Raw genomic sequence first — 18,441 nt, 5'->3', positions numbered from 1 at the left:
TTCCTCTCCTCTACGGCTTACCTACCACAGTCACTCACTCCCTTCACAATCTTGACTTTCAGATATTTAACAAGATATTGCAATTCATCCAAGATGTATCCAACTGCAGGGGTTTGATGCAAATAACAGAGTATCTATTGGTGAAAATACTACAGAATATGTCACAAAACATTCAAACACTAATGTGTCAAATAAGGAGGCGTACTCTACACATACCTAAGTTTGGGCATGTGAGTTGCAGATCAAATGCCAAATGTTTGCCAAAAAAATACCAGGATGTTCAGGAGGTTGCATTGTGCAATATGCAATATGCTTTTCTTCCTGTTCTGACCCACAATACTCTGCACAACAGATATATGAGCAAGTCAGGAAAGGAAGCAATATGAGTGTCCCAATTGAGTTTGTTCTGCATGGAACATATTTCATGATAGCAGACAGTTTGATTAAAAGTGAAAAGCATGTCAAGCAAGCAATGGGAAAGGCAGCCTCGGTATTCCCCTCATCCTTTTATGCTTTTATTGTCTCCTGAGTAGTCCAATCTGCATTTCATAAGTTTTAATGGCTTTAAGGCTTTTCTCAGCAGGTTGCTAGGCAATGGGAGCTTTGGAGGAAAAGTTGATTACGCAAACAGGAAGTGCCCCTTTAAGCCAGACCGTCTTGTTTCAGAGATCACTCCATTCACAGTCTTTGACGGACCCGGACCACATAAACCACAAAGGCTGGGTCCTCATGAGGATGCAGCCGACAAAATGAGACGCAGAGAGAAGCAGCAGTTGTTTTTTTGGCTCTAAGTATCTGGAAAAAAAAACCAGAAAGCTGCAGTTTGCTGAGACTCTCAGTGGCTTCAAATTAAGATTAAAGGGATGAAGTAGATGGTATTTACGGTTTATTTCATAAACTGCACTGCCACATTTATTCTATTTTAAGTTTCGTTCTTGTTTTAATGTTTCTTTTTACCTAATTATTTAAAAATATTCTTTCCTGGACTCTCATGATACTTCTAAATTTGAAACATAATTTTATAAGAAAGTTGCAAATCATAGTAACGTAACGTTTTGTTTTTAAGAATAAACATAGTGAACTACAACAACATATTGGATTGTGAAATAGCTTTGCTATATGTTTGCTTTACACTTCTTTTCGACAGTTAAAGTTTGTTTCTTTTAGCCTGGACCACAATCATTCCTTAACCATACACTGTAAAAGAAAAAAACGCAAAAAAATGACTTTCATGTGTCCACGGTCTCCTTTCTCGGCTTCGTGGTGTCTGAAGGAGTGGTCCAGATGGACCCAGAGAAATTGCGAGCGGTTGACGAATGGCCGACACCCACGACTCGCAAGCAAGTCCAGAGGTTTCTGGGCTTTGCTAATTGCCTCTTGACAACCTCACATCAATCAAGACGCCGTTCCAGTGGTCCCCGACAGCCGATCGGTGATTTTCCCGCCTGAAACAGAGCTTCACCACCGCCCCCGTGTTGGTGCTGCCTGATCTACAACGCCAGAGTGTGGTGGAGGTGGACGCGTCTGATGTGGGTGTTGGAGCTGTCCTATCTCAACGTTCCCCACGAGAGACTCCATCCTTGTGCATTCCTGTCCCGTAAGCTGTCTGGACCTGAGATAAACTATGATGTTGGCAACAGGGAGTTGCTGGCAGTGGCGGCATTGGCTGGAAGGGGTGGAACAGCCAATGCCGCCTATCGTCTGGACAGACCATAAGAATTTGGAATACCTACGCTCGGCTAAAAGACTGAACGCGCGGCAGGCCAGGTGGGCCCTGTTTTTCAACAGATTTAACTTCACTTCACTTTGTCGTACCGTCCTGGGTCCAAGAATGCGAAGCCTGATGCCCTGTCCCGTCTGTTTGATCCTGACCCCTCTTCTGAGGTACCCGTAAACATTTTGCCTGCGTCCTGTATTATTTGGGCTATAACTTGGGAAGGAGGAACGGGTTAAGAGGGCCCAAGATGGGTTACTTGTCCCGCCCGTTGCCCCCCCAACCGCCTGTTTGTCCCTGCTGATCTCAGGGCTCAGGTCATCCATTGGGCTCACACATCTCTCCTCTCTTGTCATCCGGGGGTCAAGACAACTGTTTTTGTAATACGGCAACGCTTTTGGTGGCCGTCTATGGAGAAAGCAGTGGGGGAGTATGTGGCTGCGTGTCCAACTTGTGCCCAAAACAAGACCTCACGTCAAGCTCCTGATGGTCTCCTGCAGCCTCTGCCTATTCCCAAGCGGCCTTGGTCGGACATTTCCCTGGACTTTGTTACTGGCCTGCCCCCTTCTGATGGCAGCGGTACTTACAGCTGTGGACAGGTTCTCAAGGATGGTACATTTTATCCCCCTGCCCAAGTTGCCTACCGTAAAAGAAACTGCGGAGATTCTGCTCACCCATGTGTTCAGGATCCATGACTTTCCTGCTGATGTAGTTTCTGACCGTAGTCCCCAATTTATATCCCGGTTCTGGAGAGCCTTCTGCACATTGATTTGGGCCACGGTCAGTTTATCTTCGGGCTACCACCCAGAATCCAATGGACAGACGGAGCGTCTTAACCAAGAGATGGAGAAGGGTCTTCGCTGCCTGGTTTCTCAGAGTCCGGCATCCTGGTCCAAGATGCTTCTGTGGGTGGAATATGCCCACAACACCCTGCCCTGCTCGTCCACTGGCTTGTCGCCCTTTCAGTGCACCTACGGCTACCAACCGCCGCTATTCTCTGCCCTCGAGAGAGAGGTAGGGGTGCCCTCGGCCATGGCCTTGGTAAGACGCTGTCGACGGACTTGGGCGAGGGCTCGACGGGTCATTCTGAGCAACAGGGACGCTACAAGAGACAGGCTGATCGGCGGAGGTCTGCAGCCCCTCACTACCAGGTGGGCCAGAGAGTGTACCTGGCCACGAAGGATCTCCCTCTGCGCACCGAGAGCCGGAAGTTGGCCTCTCGGTTCGTGGGACCGTTTCCAAGGTGATCAATCCTGTGACTGTTCGGTTGAAGCTGCCCAGGGCCATGAGAGTACACCCCACGTTTTATGTGAGCAGAGTCAAGCCAGTCCAGGAGAGCGCACTGGTTCCGGTCACACCTCCCCCCCCTCCCCCTCGTCTTATTGGCGGAGGCCCTGTTTCTACAGTGCGCAAGCTGTTGGCGGTCAGGAAGAGAGGCTGGGGCCGTCAATTCCTGGTAGACTGGGAGGGGAATGGCCCAGAAGAGAGGGCATGGGTGTCGGCCAGCAATACTTTGGACCCGAGTCTCATTCGGGACTTTTATAAGATGCATCCTGACGTGCTGGGCCGTCCGGGGTTCGGCCCTAGAGGAAGGGGTACTGTAACATCTGCCTCCGCTCTTATTGTGTTTTTCCGTCTGTTTTCATGAACTTTCATGAAGTGCCATGGGTTAAAAATGTAATGTAAGTCGCTTTGGATAAAAGCGTCAGCTAAATGACATGTAATGTAATGTAATATCGCAAAAGGTCAATGAATCTTTACCAGAAGTGACGGTGTGCAGATGAAGAACAACCTTCCAATTTGCCAGTGATCAGCTATTTCCTACATATACATATACATACACACATAATTCCCTTCATTAAAGGTGTTTGAATTAAGTTATTTTACCTTAATTTTACGGTTTTTGTTTTTTTTCTTTTACAGTGTAGGTGTCTGGCTCGGGGACACTACACAGATCCATGACCCGCAGTTGTCTCATGTTGCTCCTCTAAAAGATTTAGCATTCTTGATTCTACTTTCATATAAGAATGCATTATGTTTGATGTAATGAAAAAAGTTAGCTAAATTGAGATCCAGAATCAATGTCAAAATACACATTAGTATGAAACATGATTTACCTTAAAATTACAAGATTTTTTCAGAAAATGGTTAGTATGGTCATAAACCTTTTATATAATGAGGTCATTTTCATTATTATACATGATTTGAATGTAAGTTAAGAAAACAGTAAAATATTTACTACAGTATTTCTTCCGTAAAAAAATCTAAGAAAATCTAATTTGTTATTATTAGCATAATACCTAAATTTACAGTTGGACCATATTTTAGAGAGTTTTGTATATGATATAAAAATTTGAAAAACTACTGTAAAAATGTTCCGTATAATTAGGATCTTTTTTTTACAGTGTAGCTCTGTGGTTATTAATGTAACAATGACAAGAAATGTTCCCTTGAAAAAGTTATTAATTCCACTCAAATAATGATCTTACTCAGTTCCACATAGATAGTTTCCAAAGGGCCGATTTACTAATTAAAACACTGCTTTTATTAAGATATTTCTTTGCATTAAAATACATTGTATTGGTGCTTTTTTTAAAGTGTTGCAGCCATCTATTTTCTATCTCCATTCGTATGCGGGGACTGAGAGGTCTGGATCTTAATTCACTCTGGGCAGAGTTTATGCTTCAAATAGGGTTAGGGTTTCTTTTTGCTTTGAAGTCAGTATTGCCAGGAACTCCAGCCTCCTGCATGAAAGTCAACCAAGACGACTGTTGCATCCTCCAACACAGAGCAGTACCAAATATTTGCTTCCAATATAAATCGTGTCAAGTCCATTGTCTGCCAATACTGAGCTTAGTGGTCACACCTACAGGCAAGTTTTAGAATCCCATAAATAAACAAAACAGACCACCCTGAAATGATATAGACGCAGGAAGAAAGTGCAAAGTGTCAAACCCTTACTGGTTCGTAAAGTATTAAATAAAAAGGACTTTCTTGCCGCGTGAGTGGCCTGACGCCCTCAAGTACTATTTGCTTTCTCTTTATTCAGAGCACAATGCGTCATCTGGTTCCCGGCGGGCTGTCAGGAAGGAAGAGACTGACCACAAACTGCCCTGTGGTCAGTCGCACAAGCAGTAATATAGGCTCTGCTTACACAACACCCAAGTCTCCAAAGGCTAAGTTGCTCAGAGTAAGAGGAATATGGATTTCAAAGTCTGCAATGTTTTTTCATGTATTTTTCATGTTTTGGAATAACTTGGCTTGAACCAATTCCTTTTTGTGAAAGGGGACAACGTCAGCAGGAAGAGTAGCTGTTTTCTACAACGCTAGCATTTACAACATATTGGATTGGCTTTAAAAGTCGGCATCTGTGTGTAATGGACGGTGAAGAGGGAGGGAAATTATAGAAAACAGATAAGAAAAGAAAAGTTCAGGTAGCCGATGAAATGAGGGTAATGTGACAACAGATTTACAGAAAGGTCTAACTGGTTACTGAGGCCACTAATGGACCGAACAGGCCATGCCTTCACCCACGCAGCCTTTACGTATGGCCAAAGGTAATATTTAGGGACGCTTGGGTACATCTCCAAATACTTTGGAAACCAGCAAACTAAACATGTGGAGATGATCTTTCTTCCTCCCTCTCTCTCTCTCTCTCTCTCATTCCCACTTTCTCTTGTGATGTGAGACTATAAATATCAGCCTCTGTCTACTGAGAATTGGACAATTGGACTTTTACTAGACCGTCGGAACACGTTTTTAACAGATGACAAAAAACAATTGCAAGATTTAAGAAAGAATATACGTCCATGAACAATGTTACTTTTAATCAGTAATATTTGCAGATGCTCTCCGCTGCTTATGTTAGCATTTGGCTTGCCCCTCATTCTTCTGTTGAACGATGGATACTCAGAAGCCTCCGTGTACCGCATAAAAGGTGAGGACTTTTTCTTCTCTATTTGATTATCCTGTAGTTGTGCAGGCGTTACTGCTTGTCCGCCCTCGGAGCATGAATCAACTCTTGCAGTGACTTGAAAACCAAATGTCCTCTGTGCCCTGACCTTGCATTCAACCCTTGACGGCTCCTCACAGCAGTATGTTCCTTTTGAGCGCCCTCCTAATGTGACCGACAAACCCCACATGAGTAGCTCAAACAGCCAGCAGGGATGATAGGTGGCTAGATTTGAATATGCCTCACCTCTTGTTCTCTATTCTATGTAATTCGGTGTACTCTTTTGGCGTGTTATTAGAAATAGGAAAATAAAAATGCATCCAGACGGGACATTGACCTGTTATTGTGATGCTCATTCCCTCATACAGGCCTCTGTTCTAATAAAGGAAGGCACTACAAAGCAGGAGAGTCTTTCAGAAGAGGCTGTGATAAGTGTTTCTGTCACAACTTTGGATCTTACTGCCTCACGTGAGTAGATAACTCATTTCTGGTCGTATTGATTCATTTTTATTCAATAAAGCTTTGCCCATGGGAGTTCTGTCCCGGTGACGCGGCGTCTTCTCTGTCCCTCCAGGCCGATGAAGCCCACCTCCTGGCCCAGGAAGTGTCATCGGATCCGGACCGAGTGCGGTTACACTGTGGTGTATAAAGAGGACCCACTGGCTGAGTGTCGAGCCTACAGCTGGATAGGTTGACATGCACATAGTGTTGGTTTTGGACAGAATTACCATGAGGACATTTGTTTGTATTATGTTTTAATGAGGACAAGTCAAATCGAACTTTGATGCTCAAGTTTCTAGTGGAACCAAAGGGAATGGAAGGGGAGGGTAAAATAAACTGGTGTGGAATTGTAACGTTATTTCCAGTTGTGTCCTCACAATGGTGTCTTTGGTAGTAATTCAACCACAACAATACAATATAATACTGCATAACATAAGAAAACAGTGGACCACATTGTTGGCAGTGGAAGGAGAAGAACTGTTATTGTATTAAAATGTCTATTGTTCCTTAATTTGAACTAATATGTATGAATGCCTGTTATAATCAGCATTAGTGCATTAGTAAAAAAAAAAAAGAATCACAACTGAGGAAGCTTGTGATGATGCATTTTATCATGGGACTAAAAAAGACAAAACAAAAAGTAGCAAAATAGTCAATGTATACTTCATCAAGTATATTATATGCTTATAGTAAGCATATGCATCAAGTCAAGTATATTTACTCTTATTCTTTGTTTAGTTTTTTCAGTCCAAGTCCACAAGGCCAAGGCATTTTCCTTCATCGTTTCATTTTATTGTCACTCTGGGGACAGAACAGCTGGTTGAAAACAGTGAATAAAATGCCCTTTATTAAGATTATGGGGCAAACCTGTTTGCTAACTGTTGCCCGATTAGACACAGCACTCAAAATAAATGCTAATCATGTCTGGTTATTTGTCCAATTCCAAACTACACGTGTCGCACCATTAGGTTGTGTGTGGTTTGAATGGGTGGAAAAGAAATGATGAGTCAAAAAGGTTCTACACTATCAAATTTCACATAGTCATTTGATTCGTTTCGTAGAATATTGATTTGCTTTCACCTTTAAATAGAATAATCAGAATAAGAATGTCCCCACTGTAATGTAAATGTCCCCCTGTAGAAGCTGTCTGTCTGATTAGGTAATATCTTTTTCAGAGGAACAGTTGGGATGTGTACTGTATGAAATACAAAGTGACAATATATTTTCGATAAAAGCAGTTTCAGAAAAATGTTTTCTAATCCGTATATGGTCATGATTCAAGAGTTTTTTAAATGATTTTTTCCTTATCTCAATCTCAAGTGTTGTATGAGGGGTATACTGTTTAGAGATTTGAACCATGTTTGAAATGTGTCCAATTCTCTAGCTGTAGACACTGTAGATAAAGTTGCTTTACATTTGAACTATTTCCTGTTACACTGTGAACTGAAAGAAAGACAATTTTAGGATAATCTTCCTTTTTTTCAATTCTTTGTCTTTCTACCTATTGTACTCTTGCTGGTTTCTAAAGATTACCATACTTATTTCTGAACCACATACAATACGAATGATTATGAAATGCTTACTTTTTAGAAATAATTATTTTAATTTCTCACATTTACTTGCACTGAATAATAGTTCTTCAAAATGACAAGTTCTCAGTGTCAAGCATGGTCAGGCCCGTCAGTCTAGTGGGAAACGATGGAGAATCACTCTGGGGATACTTATGGGACTCAATTATCAGTCACTCAGACTTATAGTCACCAGAGAAATAAATATATATGTACAACACATTAGCCGCTTAAAGTGCATAATGGGGCTCCTATGGGGAAGAGCATCCTACTCCACATTCTAAAGGAATCCACAAATGAAAGGCATTAGCACTTTGGATTCCTCTAGTAAGCCTATGCAGACCTAAAACAGCGTCTGGTCCGCCAGGACGTCAGATGGCATGTGGCGTCCGCTGCGAGGCTATCAGCAGGTCAGCCAAGGGTGGAGGAGGCACTGTGCCGCGGTGGCCCTTCTCTCCGGATTGTACTCCAACATGCGAAGAAGGAAGTCTGAGAATCCGGTTGCCTCCTCCAACAGGAAGTGGTATTTCTCCAGTAGAACGTCGAAAAGGCTCCAGAGCCTCAGCGGGCCAAAGCGATGCAGGTCCCCTGTGTGACACACAAGCAGTGTTACAGTAGATGCTCAACATTGAAATGTAAAAATGATTTACTGGAATGATATCAATAAAACGTGTGACTGCAATAACACACAAAAATATCTTTCGGACTCACCTCTGCGGTTGAAGTACTCTGTAGAGTATTTACCAGACAATAAAATAGCTGGTGGGATTTTACCAAGCAGCTCTATGATCTGAGCTATATGGTCTGAGGCGGACAGAGAAAACAAACACACGTTACAAGTCCGCATGCACTGGATTAACATTTACAAAGTTGCCACAGCGTCAACCTACAGAACTAGACGTACCTTCCCCCATGGAAATGGACTTGCTGGCTTTGGGTTCAAACAAGGGGTCTCCAGTGACCAATTCAAAGGCCTGAGAGAATGCAAGAGACAATTAAAAGGGTGAGATGTGTGGCCATTGAGCATCTTGCATCCCAACCACTCCAATTGGCAAACTATTATGAAGGCCCATCACTTAATGACATTGCCATTTGTGGGGGTTTTCTGTGCCATGGGCTTTTATTTCGGGACAACTGGCAGGGCTTGCATTCCAAATTGACAAATTTCAGTACTATAGAGACTTTCGTTGGAACAATGGCTTTTTGTATCCACTTACTCTAAAGTTGTGAAACATCACACACTACATGGATTGGCCCAAACAGAACTTAATGATTCCCAAATGATGAATCTGAATGCCCATTACACATCTTGTCCTGTTTCATTAATGCACATGCTGATTACAGAGATTGCCACTAGATCCACTAGTTTGACAGTCCCTAAAAGCTCTTGTATGGAGACAAACTTTGATGGAATTCACAGAACTTGAATGCAATTTATATTGGAAATCCCCAAAATAAAGTTCAAAACCTGAGAAAAATTTGAACAAAATTCTTCACTAAATGAATACTTCTAAGGAATTATGGGTTTTAAATCGTTTACACAGTGAGATCGTACAATTGTATTATTTTCACTCACCATGCAAGCAACACTCCAGATGTCAGCAGGAGGCCCGTACTCAGATCCCAGTAAAACCTCGAGTGAGCGATACTGACGGGTCTGAATCTCCTCACAGAAATGTTTGTACTGCTCCAACAAAGACAGAAGGATACAGCAGACAGAAAATCTTAAATCTAAAATGTCTGTTTCCACAAGCTGGTATGTGTGTCACACCTGTATGTCAAGTTGGGTCTCTGTCCTGTCGCCATGGTTGTTTGGTGACTTCCTGTTTTACTTTGGAAATTAACTCTCCTCTCGTTTCAGGTTCCTTGCCTCATGTGTCACCAGTCTGATTGTCTTCCCTGATTCCTGATCATGTCCACCTGTTCCCACATGTGTACTTATAGTCTGCGTCTCCCCTTGTCCTGTGCCAGTGTGTCATGTCCTTTCGCCTTGCACACCCGCCCCAGGAATATGGGGCGCCGTTTGTAAAATGTTGCACGTTCTAAAATCCTGTGCAGTTTTGTCACATTTAGCATTATCATATGAACAAAAAAGCACGACAATATTCACATGTCACTTTTTCAAACATTTAGAGAGAAATTCATGTACATTCACGCAATAACTTTTCAAAGGATAATGTTTGGCAGTAACAAAGTTGTTGAATAATATGAATGTTAAATGTAATATCTAAATGTTAACTGTTATATCTAAATGTTAAGTCTAAATGTAAATGTTAAATGTAGAGTCTACATTTAGCTCTAACATTTGAGACTTGACGACTGAACATTACAATAATTACGGTAATTCACGCCGCGGCAAAACAAGCTGGCAACTCCGGATGAATTAGCTCTTGTTACAGAGCAGGGGTGTTAATTTAAGGTGTTATGGTATGGTAACCGCATGATTTCAACATGGACAATATGTGGCACCCTTCCTAAAATAAGTTTGAAACCCCTGCTCTATAACAAGAGCTAGTTCATCCGGACTTGCCATCCTGTTTTATGCGTGAATTACCGTAACTATTGTTCAGTCGTCAAGTCTTAAATGTTAAATGTAGAGCTAAATGTAGACTCTAAATTTAACATTTACATTTAGATTTAACATTTAGATATAACAGTTAACATTTAGATATTACATTTAACATTCATATTATTCAACAACTTTGTTACTGCCAAACATTATCCTTTGAAAAGTTATTGCGTGAATGTACATAAATTTCTCTCTAAATGTTTGAAAAAGTGACATGTGAATATTGTCGTGCTTTTTTGTTCATATGATAATGCTAAATGTGGCAAAACTGCACAGGATTTTAGAACGTGCTACATTTTACAAACGGCGCCCCATACAAGAAGGAATCAAGCCCAGGTCACAGTTTTTGCTCTTGCCGAGCCACCTTGTGGTCTCCATAGTTGCCCTCGTGCCGTTCATAGCTCCTCACTTTAGTTTAGAGCCTTTTTATTGATTGATTGTTTTTGTTTATTCCTCGGTAAGCAAGTGTTTGGCTTTTTCTTTCGTTACCTATTCAGCTCGCTCAGTTCTGCTGGAGCATTTTCCCGTTCATCTCTCTTCGGAGAAGTTTTATGTTTCCAGGGTCGTCCCTGCATTTTTTGTTGGACAATAGAAACGTCTACTGAACTTTAACTCTGTGTCCGAGTCCTCACCAGGAGTTTCCCGTGACAATGTGTTTGAAATTTTGATGGTTAAGCCTGCAATGACATCTGCTTTGTCTGACTTGTGAACACCGATATAGATTAGTTGCTTTACGGCAAAAATTAGCATCGTTACACCACTAGTAATTACGTTATCATTGCAACGTAATCTCCATTGTCCATAATTTGCTGCATCGAAAAGATGAAGAAGCTGTAGCGTCTTGACGCAGAATGTTCTCTCGCATGTGTAACGGGTGTTTGACTCCACTTGCCATCACAAGAGTCATGACAGGGTGTCACGTGGGTGCCCTCTAGTGTGTCCCTGTGGACGTGGGTGCGACACCCTGTAGCTCAAAAGTTGCTGCTGCAGGGTGTTTAACCGGTAAATTGGCTGTCGAAAAGTCTCCTTGACAATGGTATATCAACTACCTCATATCTTTTCTTTTTTGTTTAACAGTTATGATGCCATGAGGTAGTCTATGAAGACGCTAACCTCCTGTATGTTCGGCAGGTATGTCATGTTCGTAGCTTAAAAGTTAGTCTGCTGCAGGGTGTGTAACCGTTATGATGCCACGAGGTAGTCTATGAAGACGCTAACCTCCTGTATGTTCGGCAGGTATGTCATGTTCGTAGCTTAAAAGTTAGTCTGCTGCAGGGTGTGTAACCGTTATGATGCCACAAGGTAGTCTATGAAGACGCTAACCTCCTGTATGTTCGGCAGGTGTCTTAACGTCACGAAATAAACGGCCGATTGAAGCAGTGACTTGTAGTGTGTGTAGTGTGTTGTATTATTTTATCGTACCTTATTTTACCTGCATGCTTTTTGTGTGAGTTGTAAGGACGCTATGTAAACTTCCTTTAGCTGACAAAATAACTCAATTGCTTCCACCTGGAAATACTTGATAATCAACTGGCGAACCAGGTGCAAGGCGGAGTGTGGCTGATTGGTGGAGTTTAAAAGAGCTAACGACTGCCACTACGGGGCGCACGGAGGACGAGGAGAAGCACGGACGGAACGCAGAGAGAAATGCGCACGGAGGACGAGGAGAAACACGGACGGCACGCAGAGAGGAATACGGACGGAACAGAGGATAATCTGGATAGGTGAAACTTTGGCCACCCAGAAGAGTGGATTGTTCCAGATAGATATGTGACTGGTTAGAGGATTGTGATTATATATATATATATATATCTATATCCCTTGTGGTCTCTGTCCTGATACCGATATAAGAGTGGCCATACGGCTGACACGTGTCCTGGTGATAATTCTAAAAACACAATACAAGAGTACAACCGCTACACATGGTTCATTTTGTAACGCGCTGTTCGTGGCTTTAGGCTAAAAAACTACTTCCGCCTTCTCCTCCCAACTTTAACAGGCCAGCATAGGCTGTTGGATAACATCGTGTGTGTGTGTTTTACTTTTTCTGGTTCTCTTTTAACTTGTTTTTTGTTCTTCACCAAACCAACCAAAAGACATTGGTATCCTTATGGTTGAAATGTCTCTTTGGATAAAAGCGTCCGCTAAATGACATGTAATGTAATGTGTGCAACTCCTCACCACCCAGCAGGAGCTGCCAAGATCAGCAACCTTCACTCTAATTTCCTTAACACTACATGGCTCCAAATGCCTTTTCTCTGGAAGAAACAGAGAAATGGTGTTTTCCAATACAACACGTTAGGATTTCATATACCACCTCTTTGTTGACTACTACAATTTACAAAATATGCATATGGAGTACCAGTACATAACAAGGATTACATTGGCACACAAGTTTCTCGCATCACCACACAAACAGTCCAGCCTTGAGACTCTTACAAAATCTCCAGCACCCTTAAAAAAAGAAAGGAGAATATGTGCCTGTTGAGTTGGCCTCTTTCCTAGTCACTACAGAAGAGGAACTGCTGTCTCCTGCTGGCACTTTGTAGGACTGTTCCTCCAGACACAGCAGAATGTTCTCGGGCTTGACGTCTGTGTGAATAATTTTACACTGCGTGTGGAGGTAGTCCACACCCTGAAGAACCTGTGACACAAAACAAACAGGGCTTTCCCTTTTCGTACAGTTTCATACATATTTACCCTATCTTCTGATAAATGACCCAAGATGTAAGAATTACCTGAGTGAGTATTTGTTTAACTAAAGGCTGCATCAGTCCAGGACTCCCAAAACACAGCTGCCAGCTTCTTAGATCGGACCCCAGCAGCTCCAGCACCAGGCACATGTCTGACCAGCAAGTGTTAAGGCCAGCAGCATTTACTGTATGAGGCAATCAGGCAGCTGTCGAGTGAGTCCAATACAAAAGTGCTTTCAAATTTGCATTGTCTTTACTGACCAGCAAGGGGCAACTAAACATGGGTGTCAATCTCTAGTTTCAAGTCTTCAATACAGCATGCTGTTCATTTAGTAAATGATGGTCTGTTTAGAGTCAAACTGACGATGAAGCAGGGGATGGTTTAGGGTTGGCCGACTGGGATTTACATGTCACTGCCCATGCCACGACGGCATCACTACGTCACTCCTCCGCATTCCAACTATGGTAAACTCTATTCATTGATTGGAAAAGAAACAAAATAGTGATGGCCGTAATGCAAAACGGCAAAAACAAACTCGCCAGAAGCGGCGATCCACAAACCAATGACGCCACGTGGACTACGTCCACTTCTTATAGTACCAGTCAAAAGGTAGGACACATGTCCTCATTCAATTCAATAAAGTATGTCCAAACGTTTGACTAGTACTGTCTATTTTAAATCTTTGAAAGATTCAGTCTGCTGAAGAAAGATGAAATGCATGTCATTGTGTAGTTGACATTGACACAAACCATTTTACAGAGGCTCTTTTAGAGACACAAGCTCTAGCCATTAGCCCTTGCTGTTGGATTTAGAGTGGATGCCCAAGAAATGAGAAGGATCTAAAAAAAGGATACGAACCCCGTTGACCCCCGACAGCTTGAACTCATCCAGCAGCTGAACGATTCTTTGACTGGATGGATGCCTGCTCGTAGGAACGCTAGCCTGATTAAACAGGAGAGGTGGAGGGGGAGGGTTAGAAGAAGAAGGAGGATGGAGGCAAACAATAAAGACAACAGGAACAGATAGCATATTTTATTAGTAAGAAGTAGTGGACCATCTAGAGAGGCAAAATACAAAGGTGTCACTCACACAGCGTAGGAGAGCAAGTTCGTCCTGTCCGGCCTGGGTGAAGCCATCGCCGCTCTTCAGCACCTTCACAGCAACGCGCCGTCCGAGCCTAGAGACACAGACATGGGATCAGCTCAAAGAGGACAGAATGCTGCTATCTGCCGAATCCATGAAAGCTGTGCTCAAGTGGTATAAAAACATGCATTTTGATCTTAGAAATGTTGGCCGATCCAAAGGAAGTACTAATAATGACAGTTATACAGCCTGTGAAAACCCCCACTGAGATTAATTTTGTACTTTTTATTATTGTAACGTCCTTTACCCATCTAAACCCACCTGAGGTCCAGACACAGCCACACAGTGGAGTAATAGCCCCACCCGAGCTTAGAAAGCACCTGGTATCGTTTGTTGAAGGTGTCGCCTATCTGAACAGGATGGTATCCACCTGAGGATATAACAACAAGAGAAATCTAAGACAGGACCTGTTAGCATATATTTTACTGTTGTATTATTCAAATGGCTAATTTTTTTTTTAATCATACAGTATAGTTTTCATCTGGCTTTTAGAAAGCTAAGAGAGGAGGTGTGACGACTTGAAGAGACTGAAAAGAATAACTTCTTGACTTTGTTTAGATTCCCGCCCTTTGTCCCCCCACAGCTGAGTTCAGTTTACAATCACCCCACCTGTATTTAAGTGACAATCACCCACGTATCCATGACAGGTTATCTATTCTCCTACCCCGAGTTGTATGTCTCAAGCCAATGTTCCTAGCGTTTGTTTTTGGTCTTTAAGTCCACATGTGCTTGTACTACTTTTTGGTTTGTTTTGTAAAGTTGATTTTGCCAGTAAAGATCCCAAACCTGGAAAGAAGTATTTTGTTGTTTTCTTACTCTGCGCCTGAGTCTCAGTCCTGATCCCTTACATACGGTGGCCCTGAAGTGGAAAACACAACGAAAATAACTTCTTACGGAAAAGAAGTTAATTTCTTTGGCAATAATTACCAATGGAAACAGCCTAATGGCCAAGAATTTCCTTTTTTTCCGTTTATTGATGCTTGTTTTGTCAGTTATTGTTTCAACACAAAACATTTTTTAGTTAATTAAAACACTAGTCTTTCTGCAAAGCCCATACAAGGCTGATGTGAAACCTATTTGAAAAAAAAAGATAAATTGTTCATTGGTAAAAAAAATCAAAACACCATCCTTTTTCCTTGATTGCTGATATTAATAGTCTGTAATGAGTTCAAGCGAGTCCAATTCAAAGGTATTTATTTTCCACAACTGGACAGGCTTATCATCTTGCAGTATAGTGTTCAACCAAATTTGGGCTGCTCTGACGGGATGGCTGGACACTGGCAGTGGTGCATGAGTACATCAGCAGATGATGGATTGAGTTAAGAGTCTCTGATTTACCATAACAGTATTCTCCAGGATCCTCAGAGTCTTGGCTGTCCTTTGAGTCAAGCTGCCTGTGGCGTCCTAGGGGCTCAAAGTTATTGGCCACCCTGTGCAAGGCAAGGCAAATGTAATTGTATATTGTATATTTCAACAAGCAGTAAATTCAAAGTGCTTCACATAAAATCATTAAAACCATCAAAAAAACAGGGAAAAGGAAATTTAAAATAAAATGATGTCTGAATTAATCACTACAAGATCTCTGAAGTCATGTTGTGGTGTGCAATCGTTCATTCCCAAAAGGTTTTGTGTGACGTCTGCATAATTATGATAGCATGCTTTGTAATCTGAGCTAGAAGCATGTAGATGTTGAACAAGAGAAGCCCCAAAATGTTACCTTGGGGAACACCACATGTCATTTTAATCCCCTCTAATTATAAATTAGCTACAGACACAAAGTATCCTTGGTCCTTCAAGCAGGATTCTAACCAGTTTAGTGCTATGCCGGAGGGACGCACCCAGACTTTTAGTCCAGTAGTATGTCATGGTCAAACGTGTCAAACACTGAGATCCAGTAACACAGAGAATGTAGTCAGTTTCAGTGTGGTTCTGTGAAATCCCTGACTGAAAGACATCAAATAGTTATTCACGGCCAAGAACGCTTTTTAATTTCAATCGTTCAGTTTCTGGGGGTAGCATTTCCAGAGTTGGACTACATTTAGAGTTTCCACATGGACTCTTCTTGACATGGAAACTGTCTGAGAGGGGACACTCGGCATCGGAAGTTGTGGAAAGCACTATTTCTAATTCAGCAGTAAGTCATTTTGGAGGTGGCGATAACTCTCCATCCCGGCTGCTTTGGGTATCTGCTGTAGCGAACGGGTGGGGTTACGTCATGGCTGAGAATACAGAGCGCAGGTCAGGTTTCTGTACGGCTGGAGGGACATGCATTGTGAGTGTGGTGTGTGTGTGCATGGCAACCTTGTATTAAGGTGTACAACACCTAGAATTTTGCTCACTGCATCTGTTGATGTTTTGTGATTATATCCTGTTTAAAACTCTAAACCAACATTCAATGCCACTGTAGATAACTTATTTCATACTTATCATATTTCTTCAAGCTGGGTGGTATGCCCAAAATCCTTTATTCTTACATTTGTTACAATTAATTAATTATTAAGTAGGCCTAGCTCTATTGTCACTTCCTCCAGACATTATATGATCACCAAGATCCTCTGAATCATCCAGAGCTCCTTTTTAATGCCTTATGGCAGAATTCCCTTGCGCAGAGAAGAACAACCAATCAGAACAAAGGAGCCAGAATTGTCTGTCTCATTTATCTATGTCAGAATAAAATGACGAGGTGAGTCAATAAGACAAGTTAAACTAAGTTAGTAGTGCAGCTTAAAGTCTTCCCCGTAATGTCTATAGTCATGTCGGCATGCTTTATTTGCGCGTTGCTAAACTTAACTTCTCCACTGCGCTGTGGTATTTTGGGAGAAAATTAATTTACCAGCCCAGATGCATTTTGTCATGTTGTGTGTTTCAGGTTTACAACACACACTACCCACAGTTAAATCCTCCATTGGCTTCCAGTGTTCCGAGTAAAATTAGAAAATGTTTTCTACAGTATCCCATTAATAAAAAAGTCCCATACTTACGCTCGAGTCTGCTGGGCAGCATTGTGTGTGGAGCTGCGATGGCTCTGCATGGCAGCATGCGGAGCAATCACAATGGATATCTGCAGAGGTCAAATCTTGCAAGTGAAACTACAGCACCTTCAGTGTTGCACCCCTGGGAAACAGTTGAGCAGCTGAGATGGTTCTCTGGCTATTTGGGGGAGGGGTGGGAGCTGGTAAAGCCAGTCAGCAGTGTCTAAACATGGCAGTCCTTTCCTGCCGACTCCTAATCCGACTGGCTGCCAGGCCTTTAGCTACTTCACGGTGCCATTGATGTCCTCCAGTCACTCCTGCTCTGGTTTGCCTCTCTCTCTCTCTAATGCTCAGCCTCCACTTATCTGCTGCTGTGGGAAAGCCATGACAGAGATCAGAGGGGCTAAACGATAAGGACTGTGACACAAGGCGAGGGAGTGCCAGTTGCTGAATGGTAAATGGTAATGGTAAATGGACTGTACTTGTATAGCGCTTTTCTTGTCTTCTGACCACTCAAAGCGCTTTAACACTACATGTCATCATTCACCCATTCACACCCATTCATACACTAATGACAGGAGAACCATACACAGTGACATCTGCCATCAGTAACTAACATTCATACACTGTAGTCGCAGCTACAGGAGCAATGTTGGGTTAAGTGTCGTGACCAAGGACACATCGGCATGCGGGATAGCGGGGCCTGGGATTGAACCGACAACCCTCTGATTGGAGGACGACCGTGCTCCCCACTCACCCACACACGCCCTGAATCCCCCCACCCTTATCTTAAGGGGAGTTTGACCTTTTAGGCACTAGGGGATCAAACATTGCTGAACTTCGGGCTTGAGAAGGGGATCCCCCCCACCGTCCATCTAGATATCAAGTAGTTGGCCATCTTTAACCTCTCTGTGATTTCACAAATTAGACTATTAAATCAAACTCAAGGGTTATTCTGTGTTAATGTTTTCTACTCCAACCCTCTTCGCCAAGGACCCAGAAGCTGTCAGCTGGACTGATTCATTATTGTTGCTACGTCAAACCTTCTCTTACATTACGAAACCTTTATGAAGCCAATGCAGTGTGATGTAATACAACATCCCTGAATTAAATGTTTACCTCAGTAACGTTTTATGTGTTACGTCCATCCGATGTGAATAAATATTAGAAATACACCTGTCACTATAAAGTTCAGCAGCACAGACCACAATTGCTCCTCTTGATCTTTAGGAAGAGGTTCGACTGTTCAGCAATTCTGATCTGATCCATTGAGATCAGGTCGACGAACTTAAGGCTTCAAAACGGCCCCCTGCAAACCGATGGGTGCT

The 18,441-nt window shown here is 42.5% G+C and overlaps 1 protein-coding gene and 1 long non-coding RNA gene across 2 annotated transcripts; one reads left to right on the top strand and one right to left on the bottom strand.

The window, feature by feature from the left end:
• Nucleotides 1-4,174: 4,174 nt before the first annotated feature.
• On the top strand, nt 4,175-7,422 carry LOC144389492 (uncharacterized). The gene is made up of 3 exons (XR_013453594.1): nt 4,175-5,651; nt 6,035-6,134; nt 6,241-7,422. It is a non-coding gene; the product is annotated as an uncharacterized LOC144389492 (long non-coding RNA).
• A 328-nt stretch (nt 7,423-7,750) lies between these two features.
• On the bottom strand, nt 7,751-17,304 carry LOC120829852 (SRSF protein kinase 3). Its single transcript, XM_040194374.2, has 12 exons — nt 17,123-17,304; nt 15,480-15,571; nt 14,403-14,511; nt 14,088-14,175; nt 13,853-13,940; nt 13,043-13,149; nt 12,786-12,948; nt 12,486-12,562; nt 9,312-9,419; nt 8,640-8,709; nt 8,447-8,539; nt 7,751-8,323 (listed from the first exon to the last, which is right to left on the bottom strand). The coding sequence occupies exons 1-12, from the start codon at nt 17,170-17,172 to the stop codon at nt 8,139-8,141; spliced, it is 1,230 nt and encodes a 409-aa protein (XP_040050308.2). The 5' UTR covers nt 17,173-17,304; the 3' UTR covers nt 7,751-8,138.
• Nucleotides 17,305-18,441: the final 1,137 nt, after the last annotated feature.

This window comes from Gasterosteus aculeatus, chromosome 2, assembly GCF_964276395.1.
Source record: "Gasterosteus aculeatus chromosome 2, fGasAcu3.hap1.1, whole genome shotgun sequence".
NCBI classification, from domain to species: domain Eukaryota; kingdom Metazoa; phylum Chordata; class Actinopteri; order Perciformes; family Gasterosteidae; genus Gasterosteus; species Gasterosteus aculeatus.
Note: the sequence above shows the minus strand (reverse complement) of the source record. Positions and strands in the feature narration are given on the sequence as shown.

What these genes read in the sequence shown, in the direction of transcription:
- LOC120829852 (XM_040194374.2), bottom strand. Translation starts at nt 17,172, where the DNA reads ATGCAGAGCCATCGCAGCTCCACACACAATGCTGCCCAGCAGACTCGA. An exon ending in GCTGCCCAGCAGACTCGAGC is followed by an intron (nt 15,572 to 17,122) that starts GTAAGTATGGGA and finishes TGCCTTGCACAG; the next exon opens with GGTGGCCAATAACTTTGAGC. An exon ending in TCCTGGAGAATACTGTTATG is followed by an intron (nt 14,512 to 15,479) that starts GTAAATCAGAGA and finishes TTATATCCTCAG; the next exon opens with GTGGATACCATCCTGTTCAG.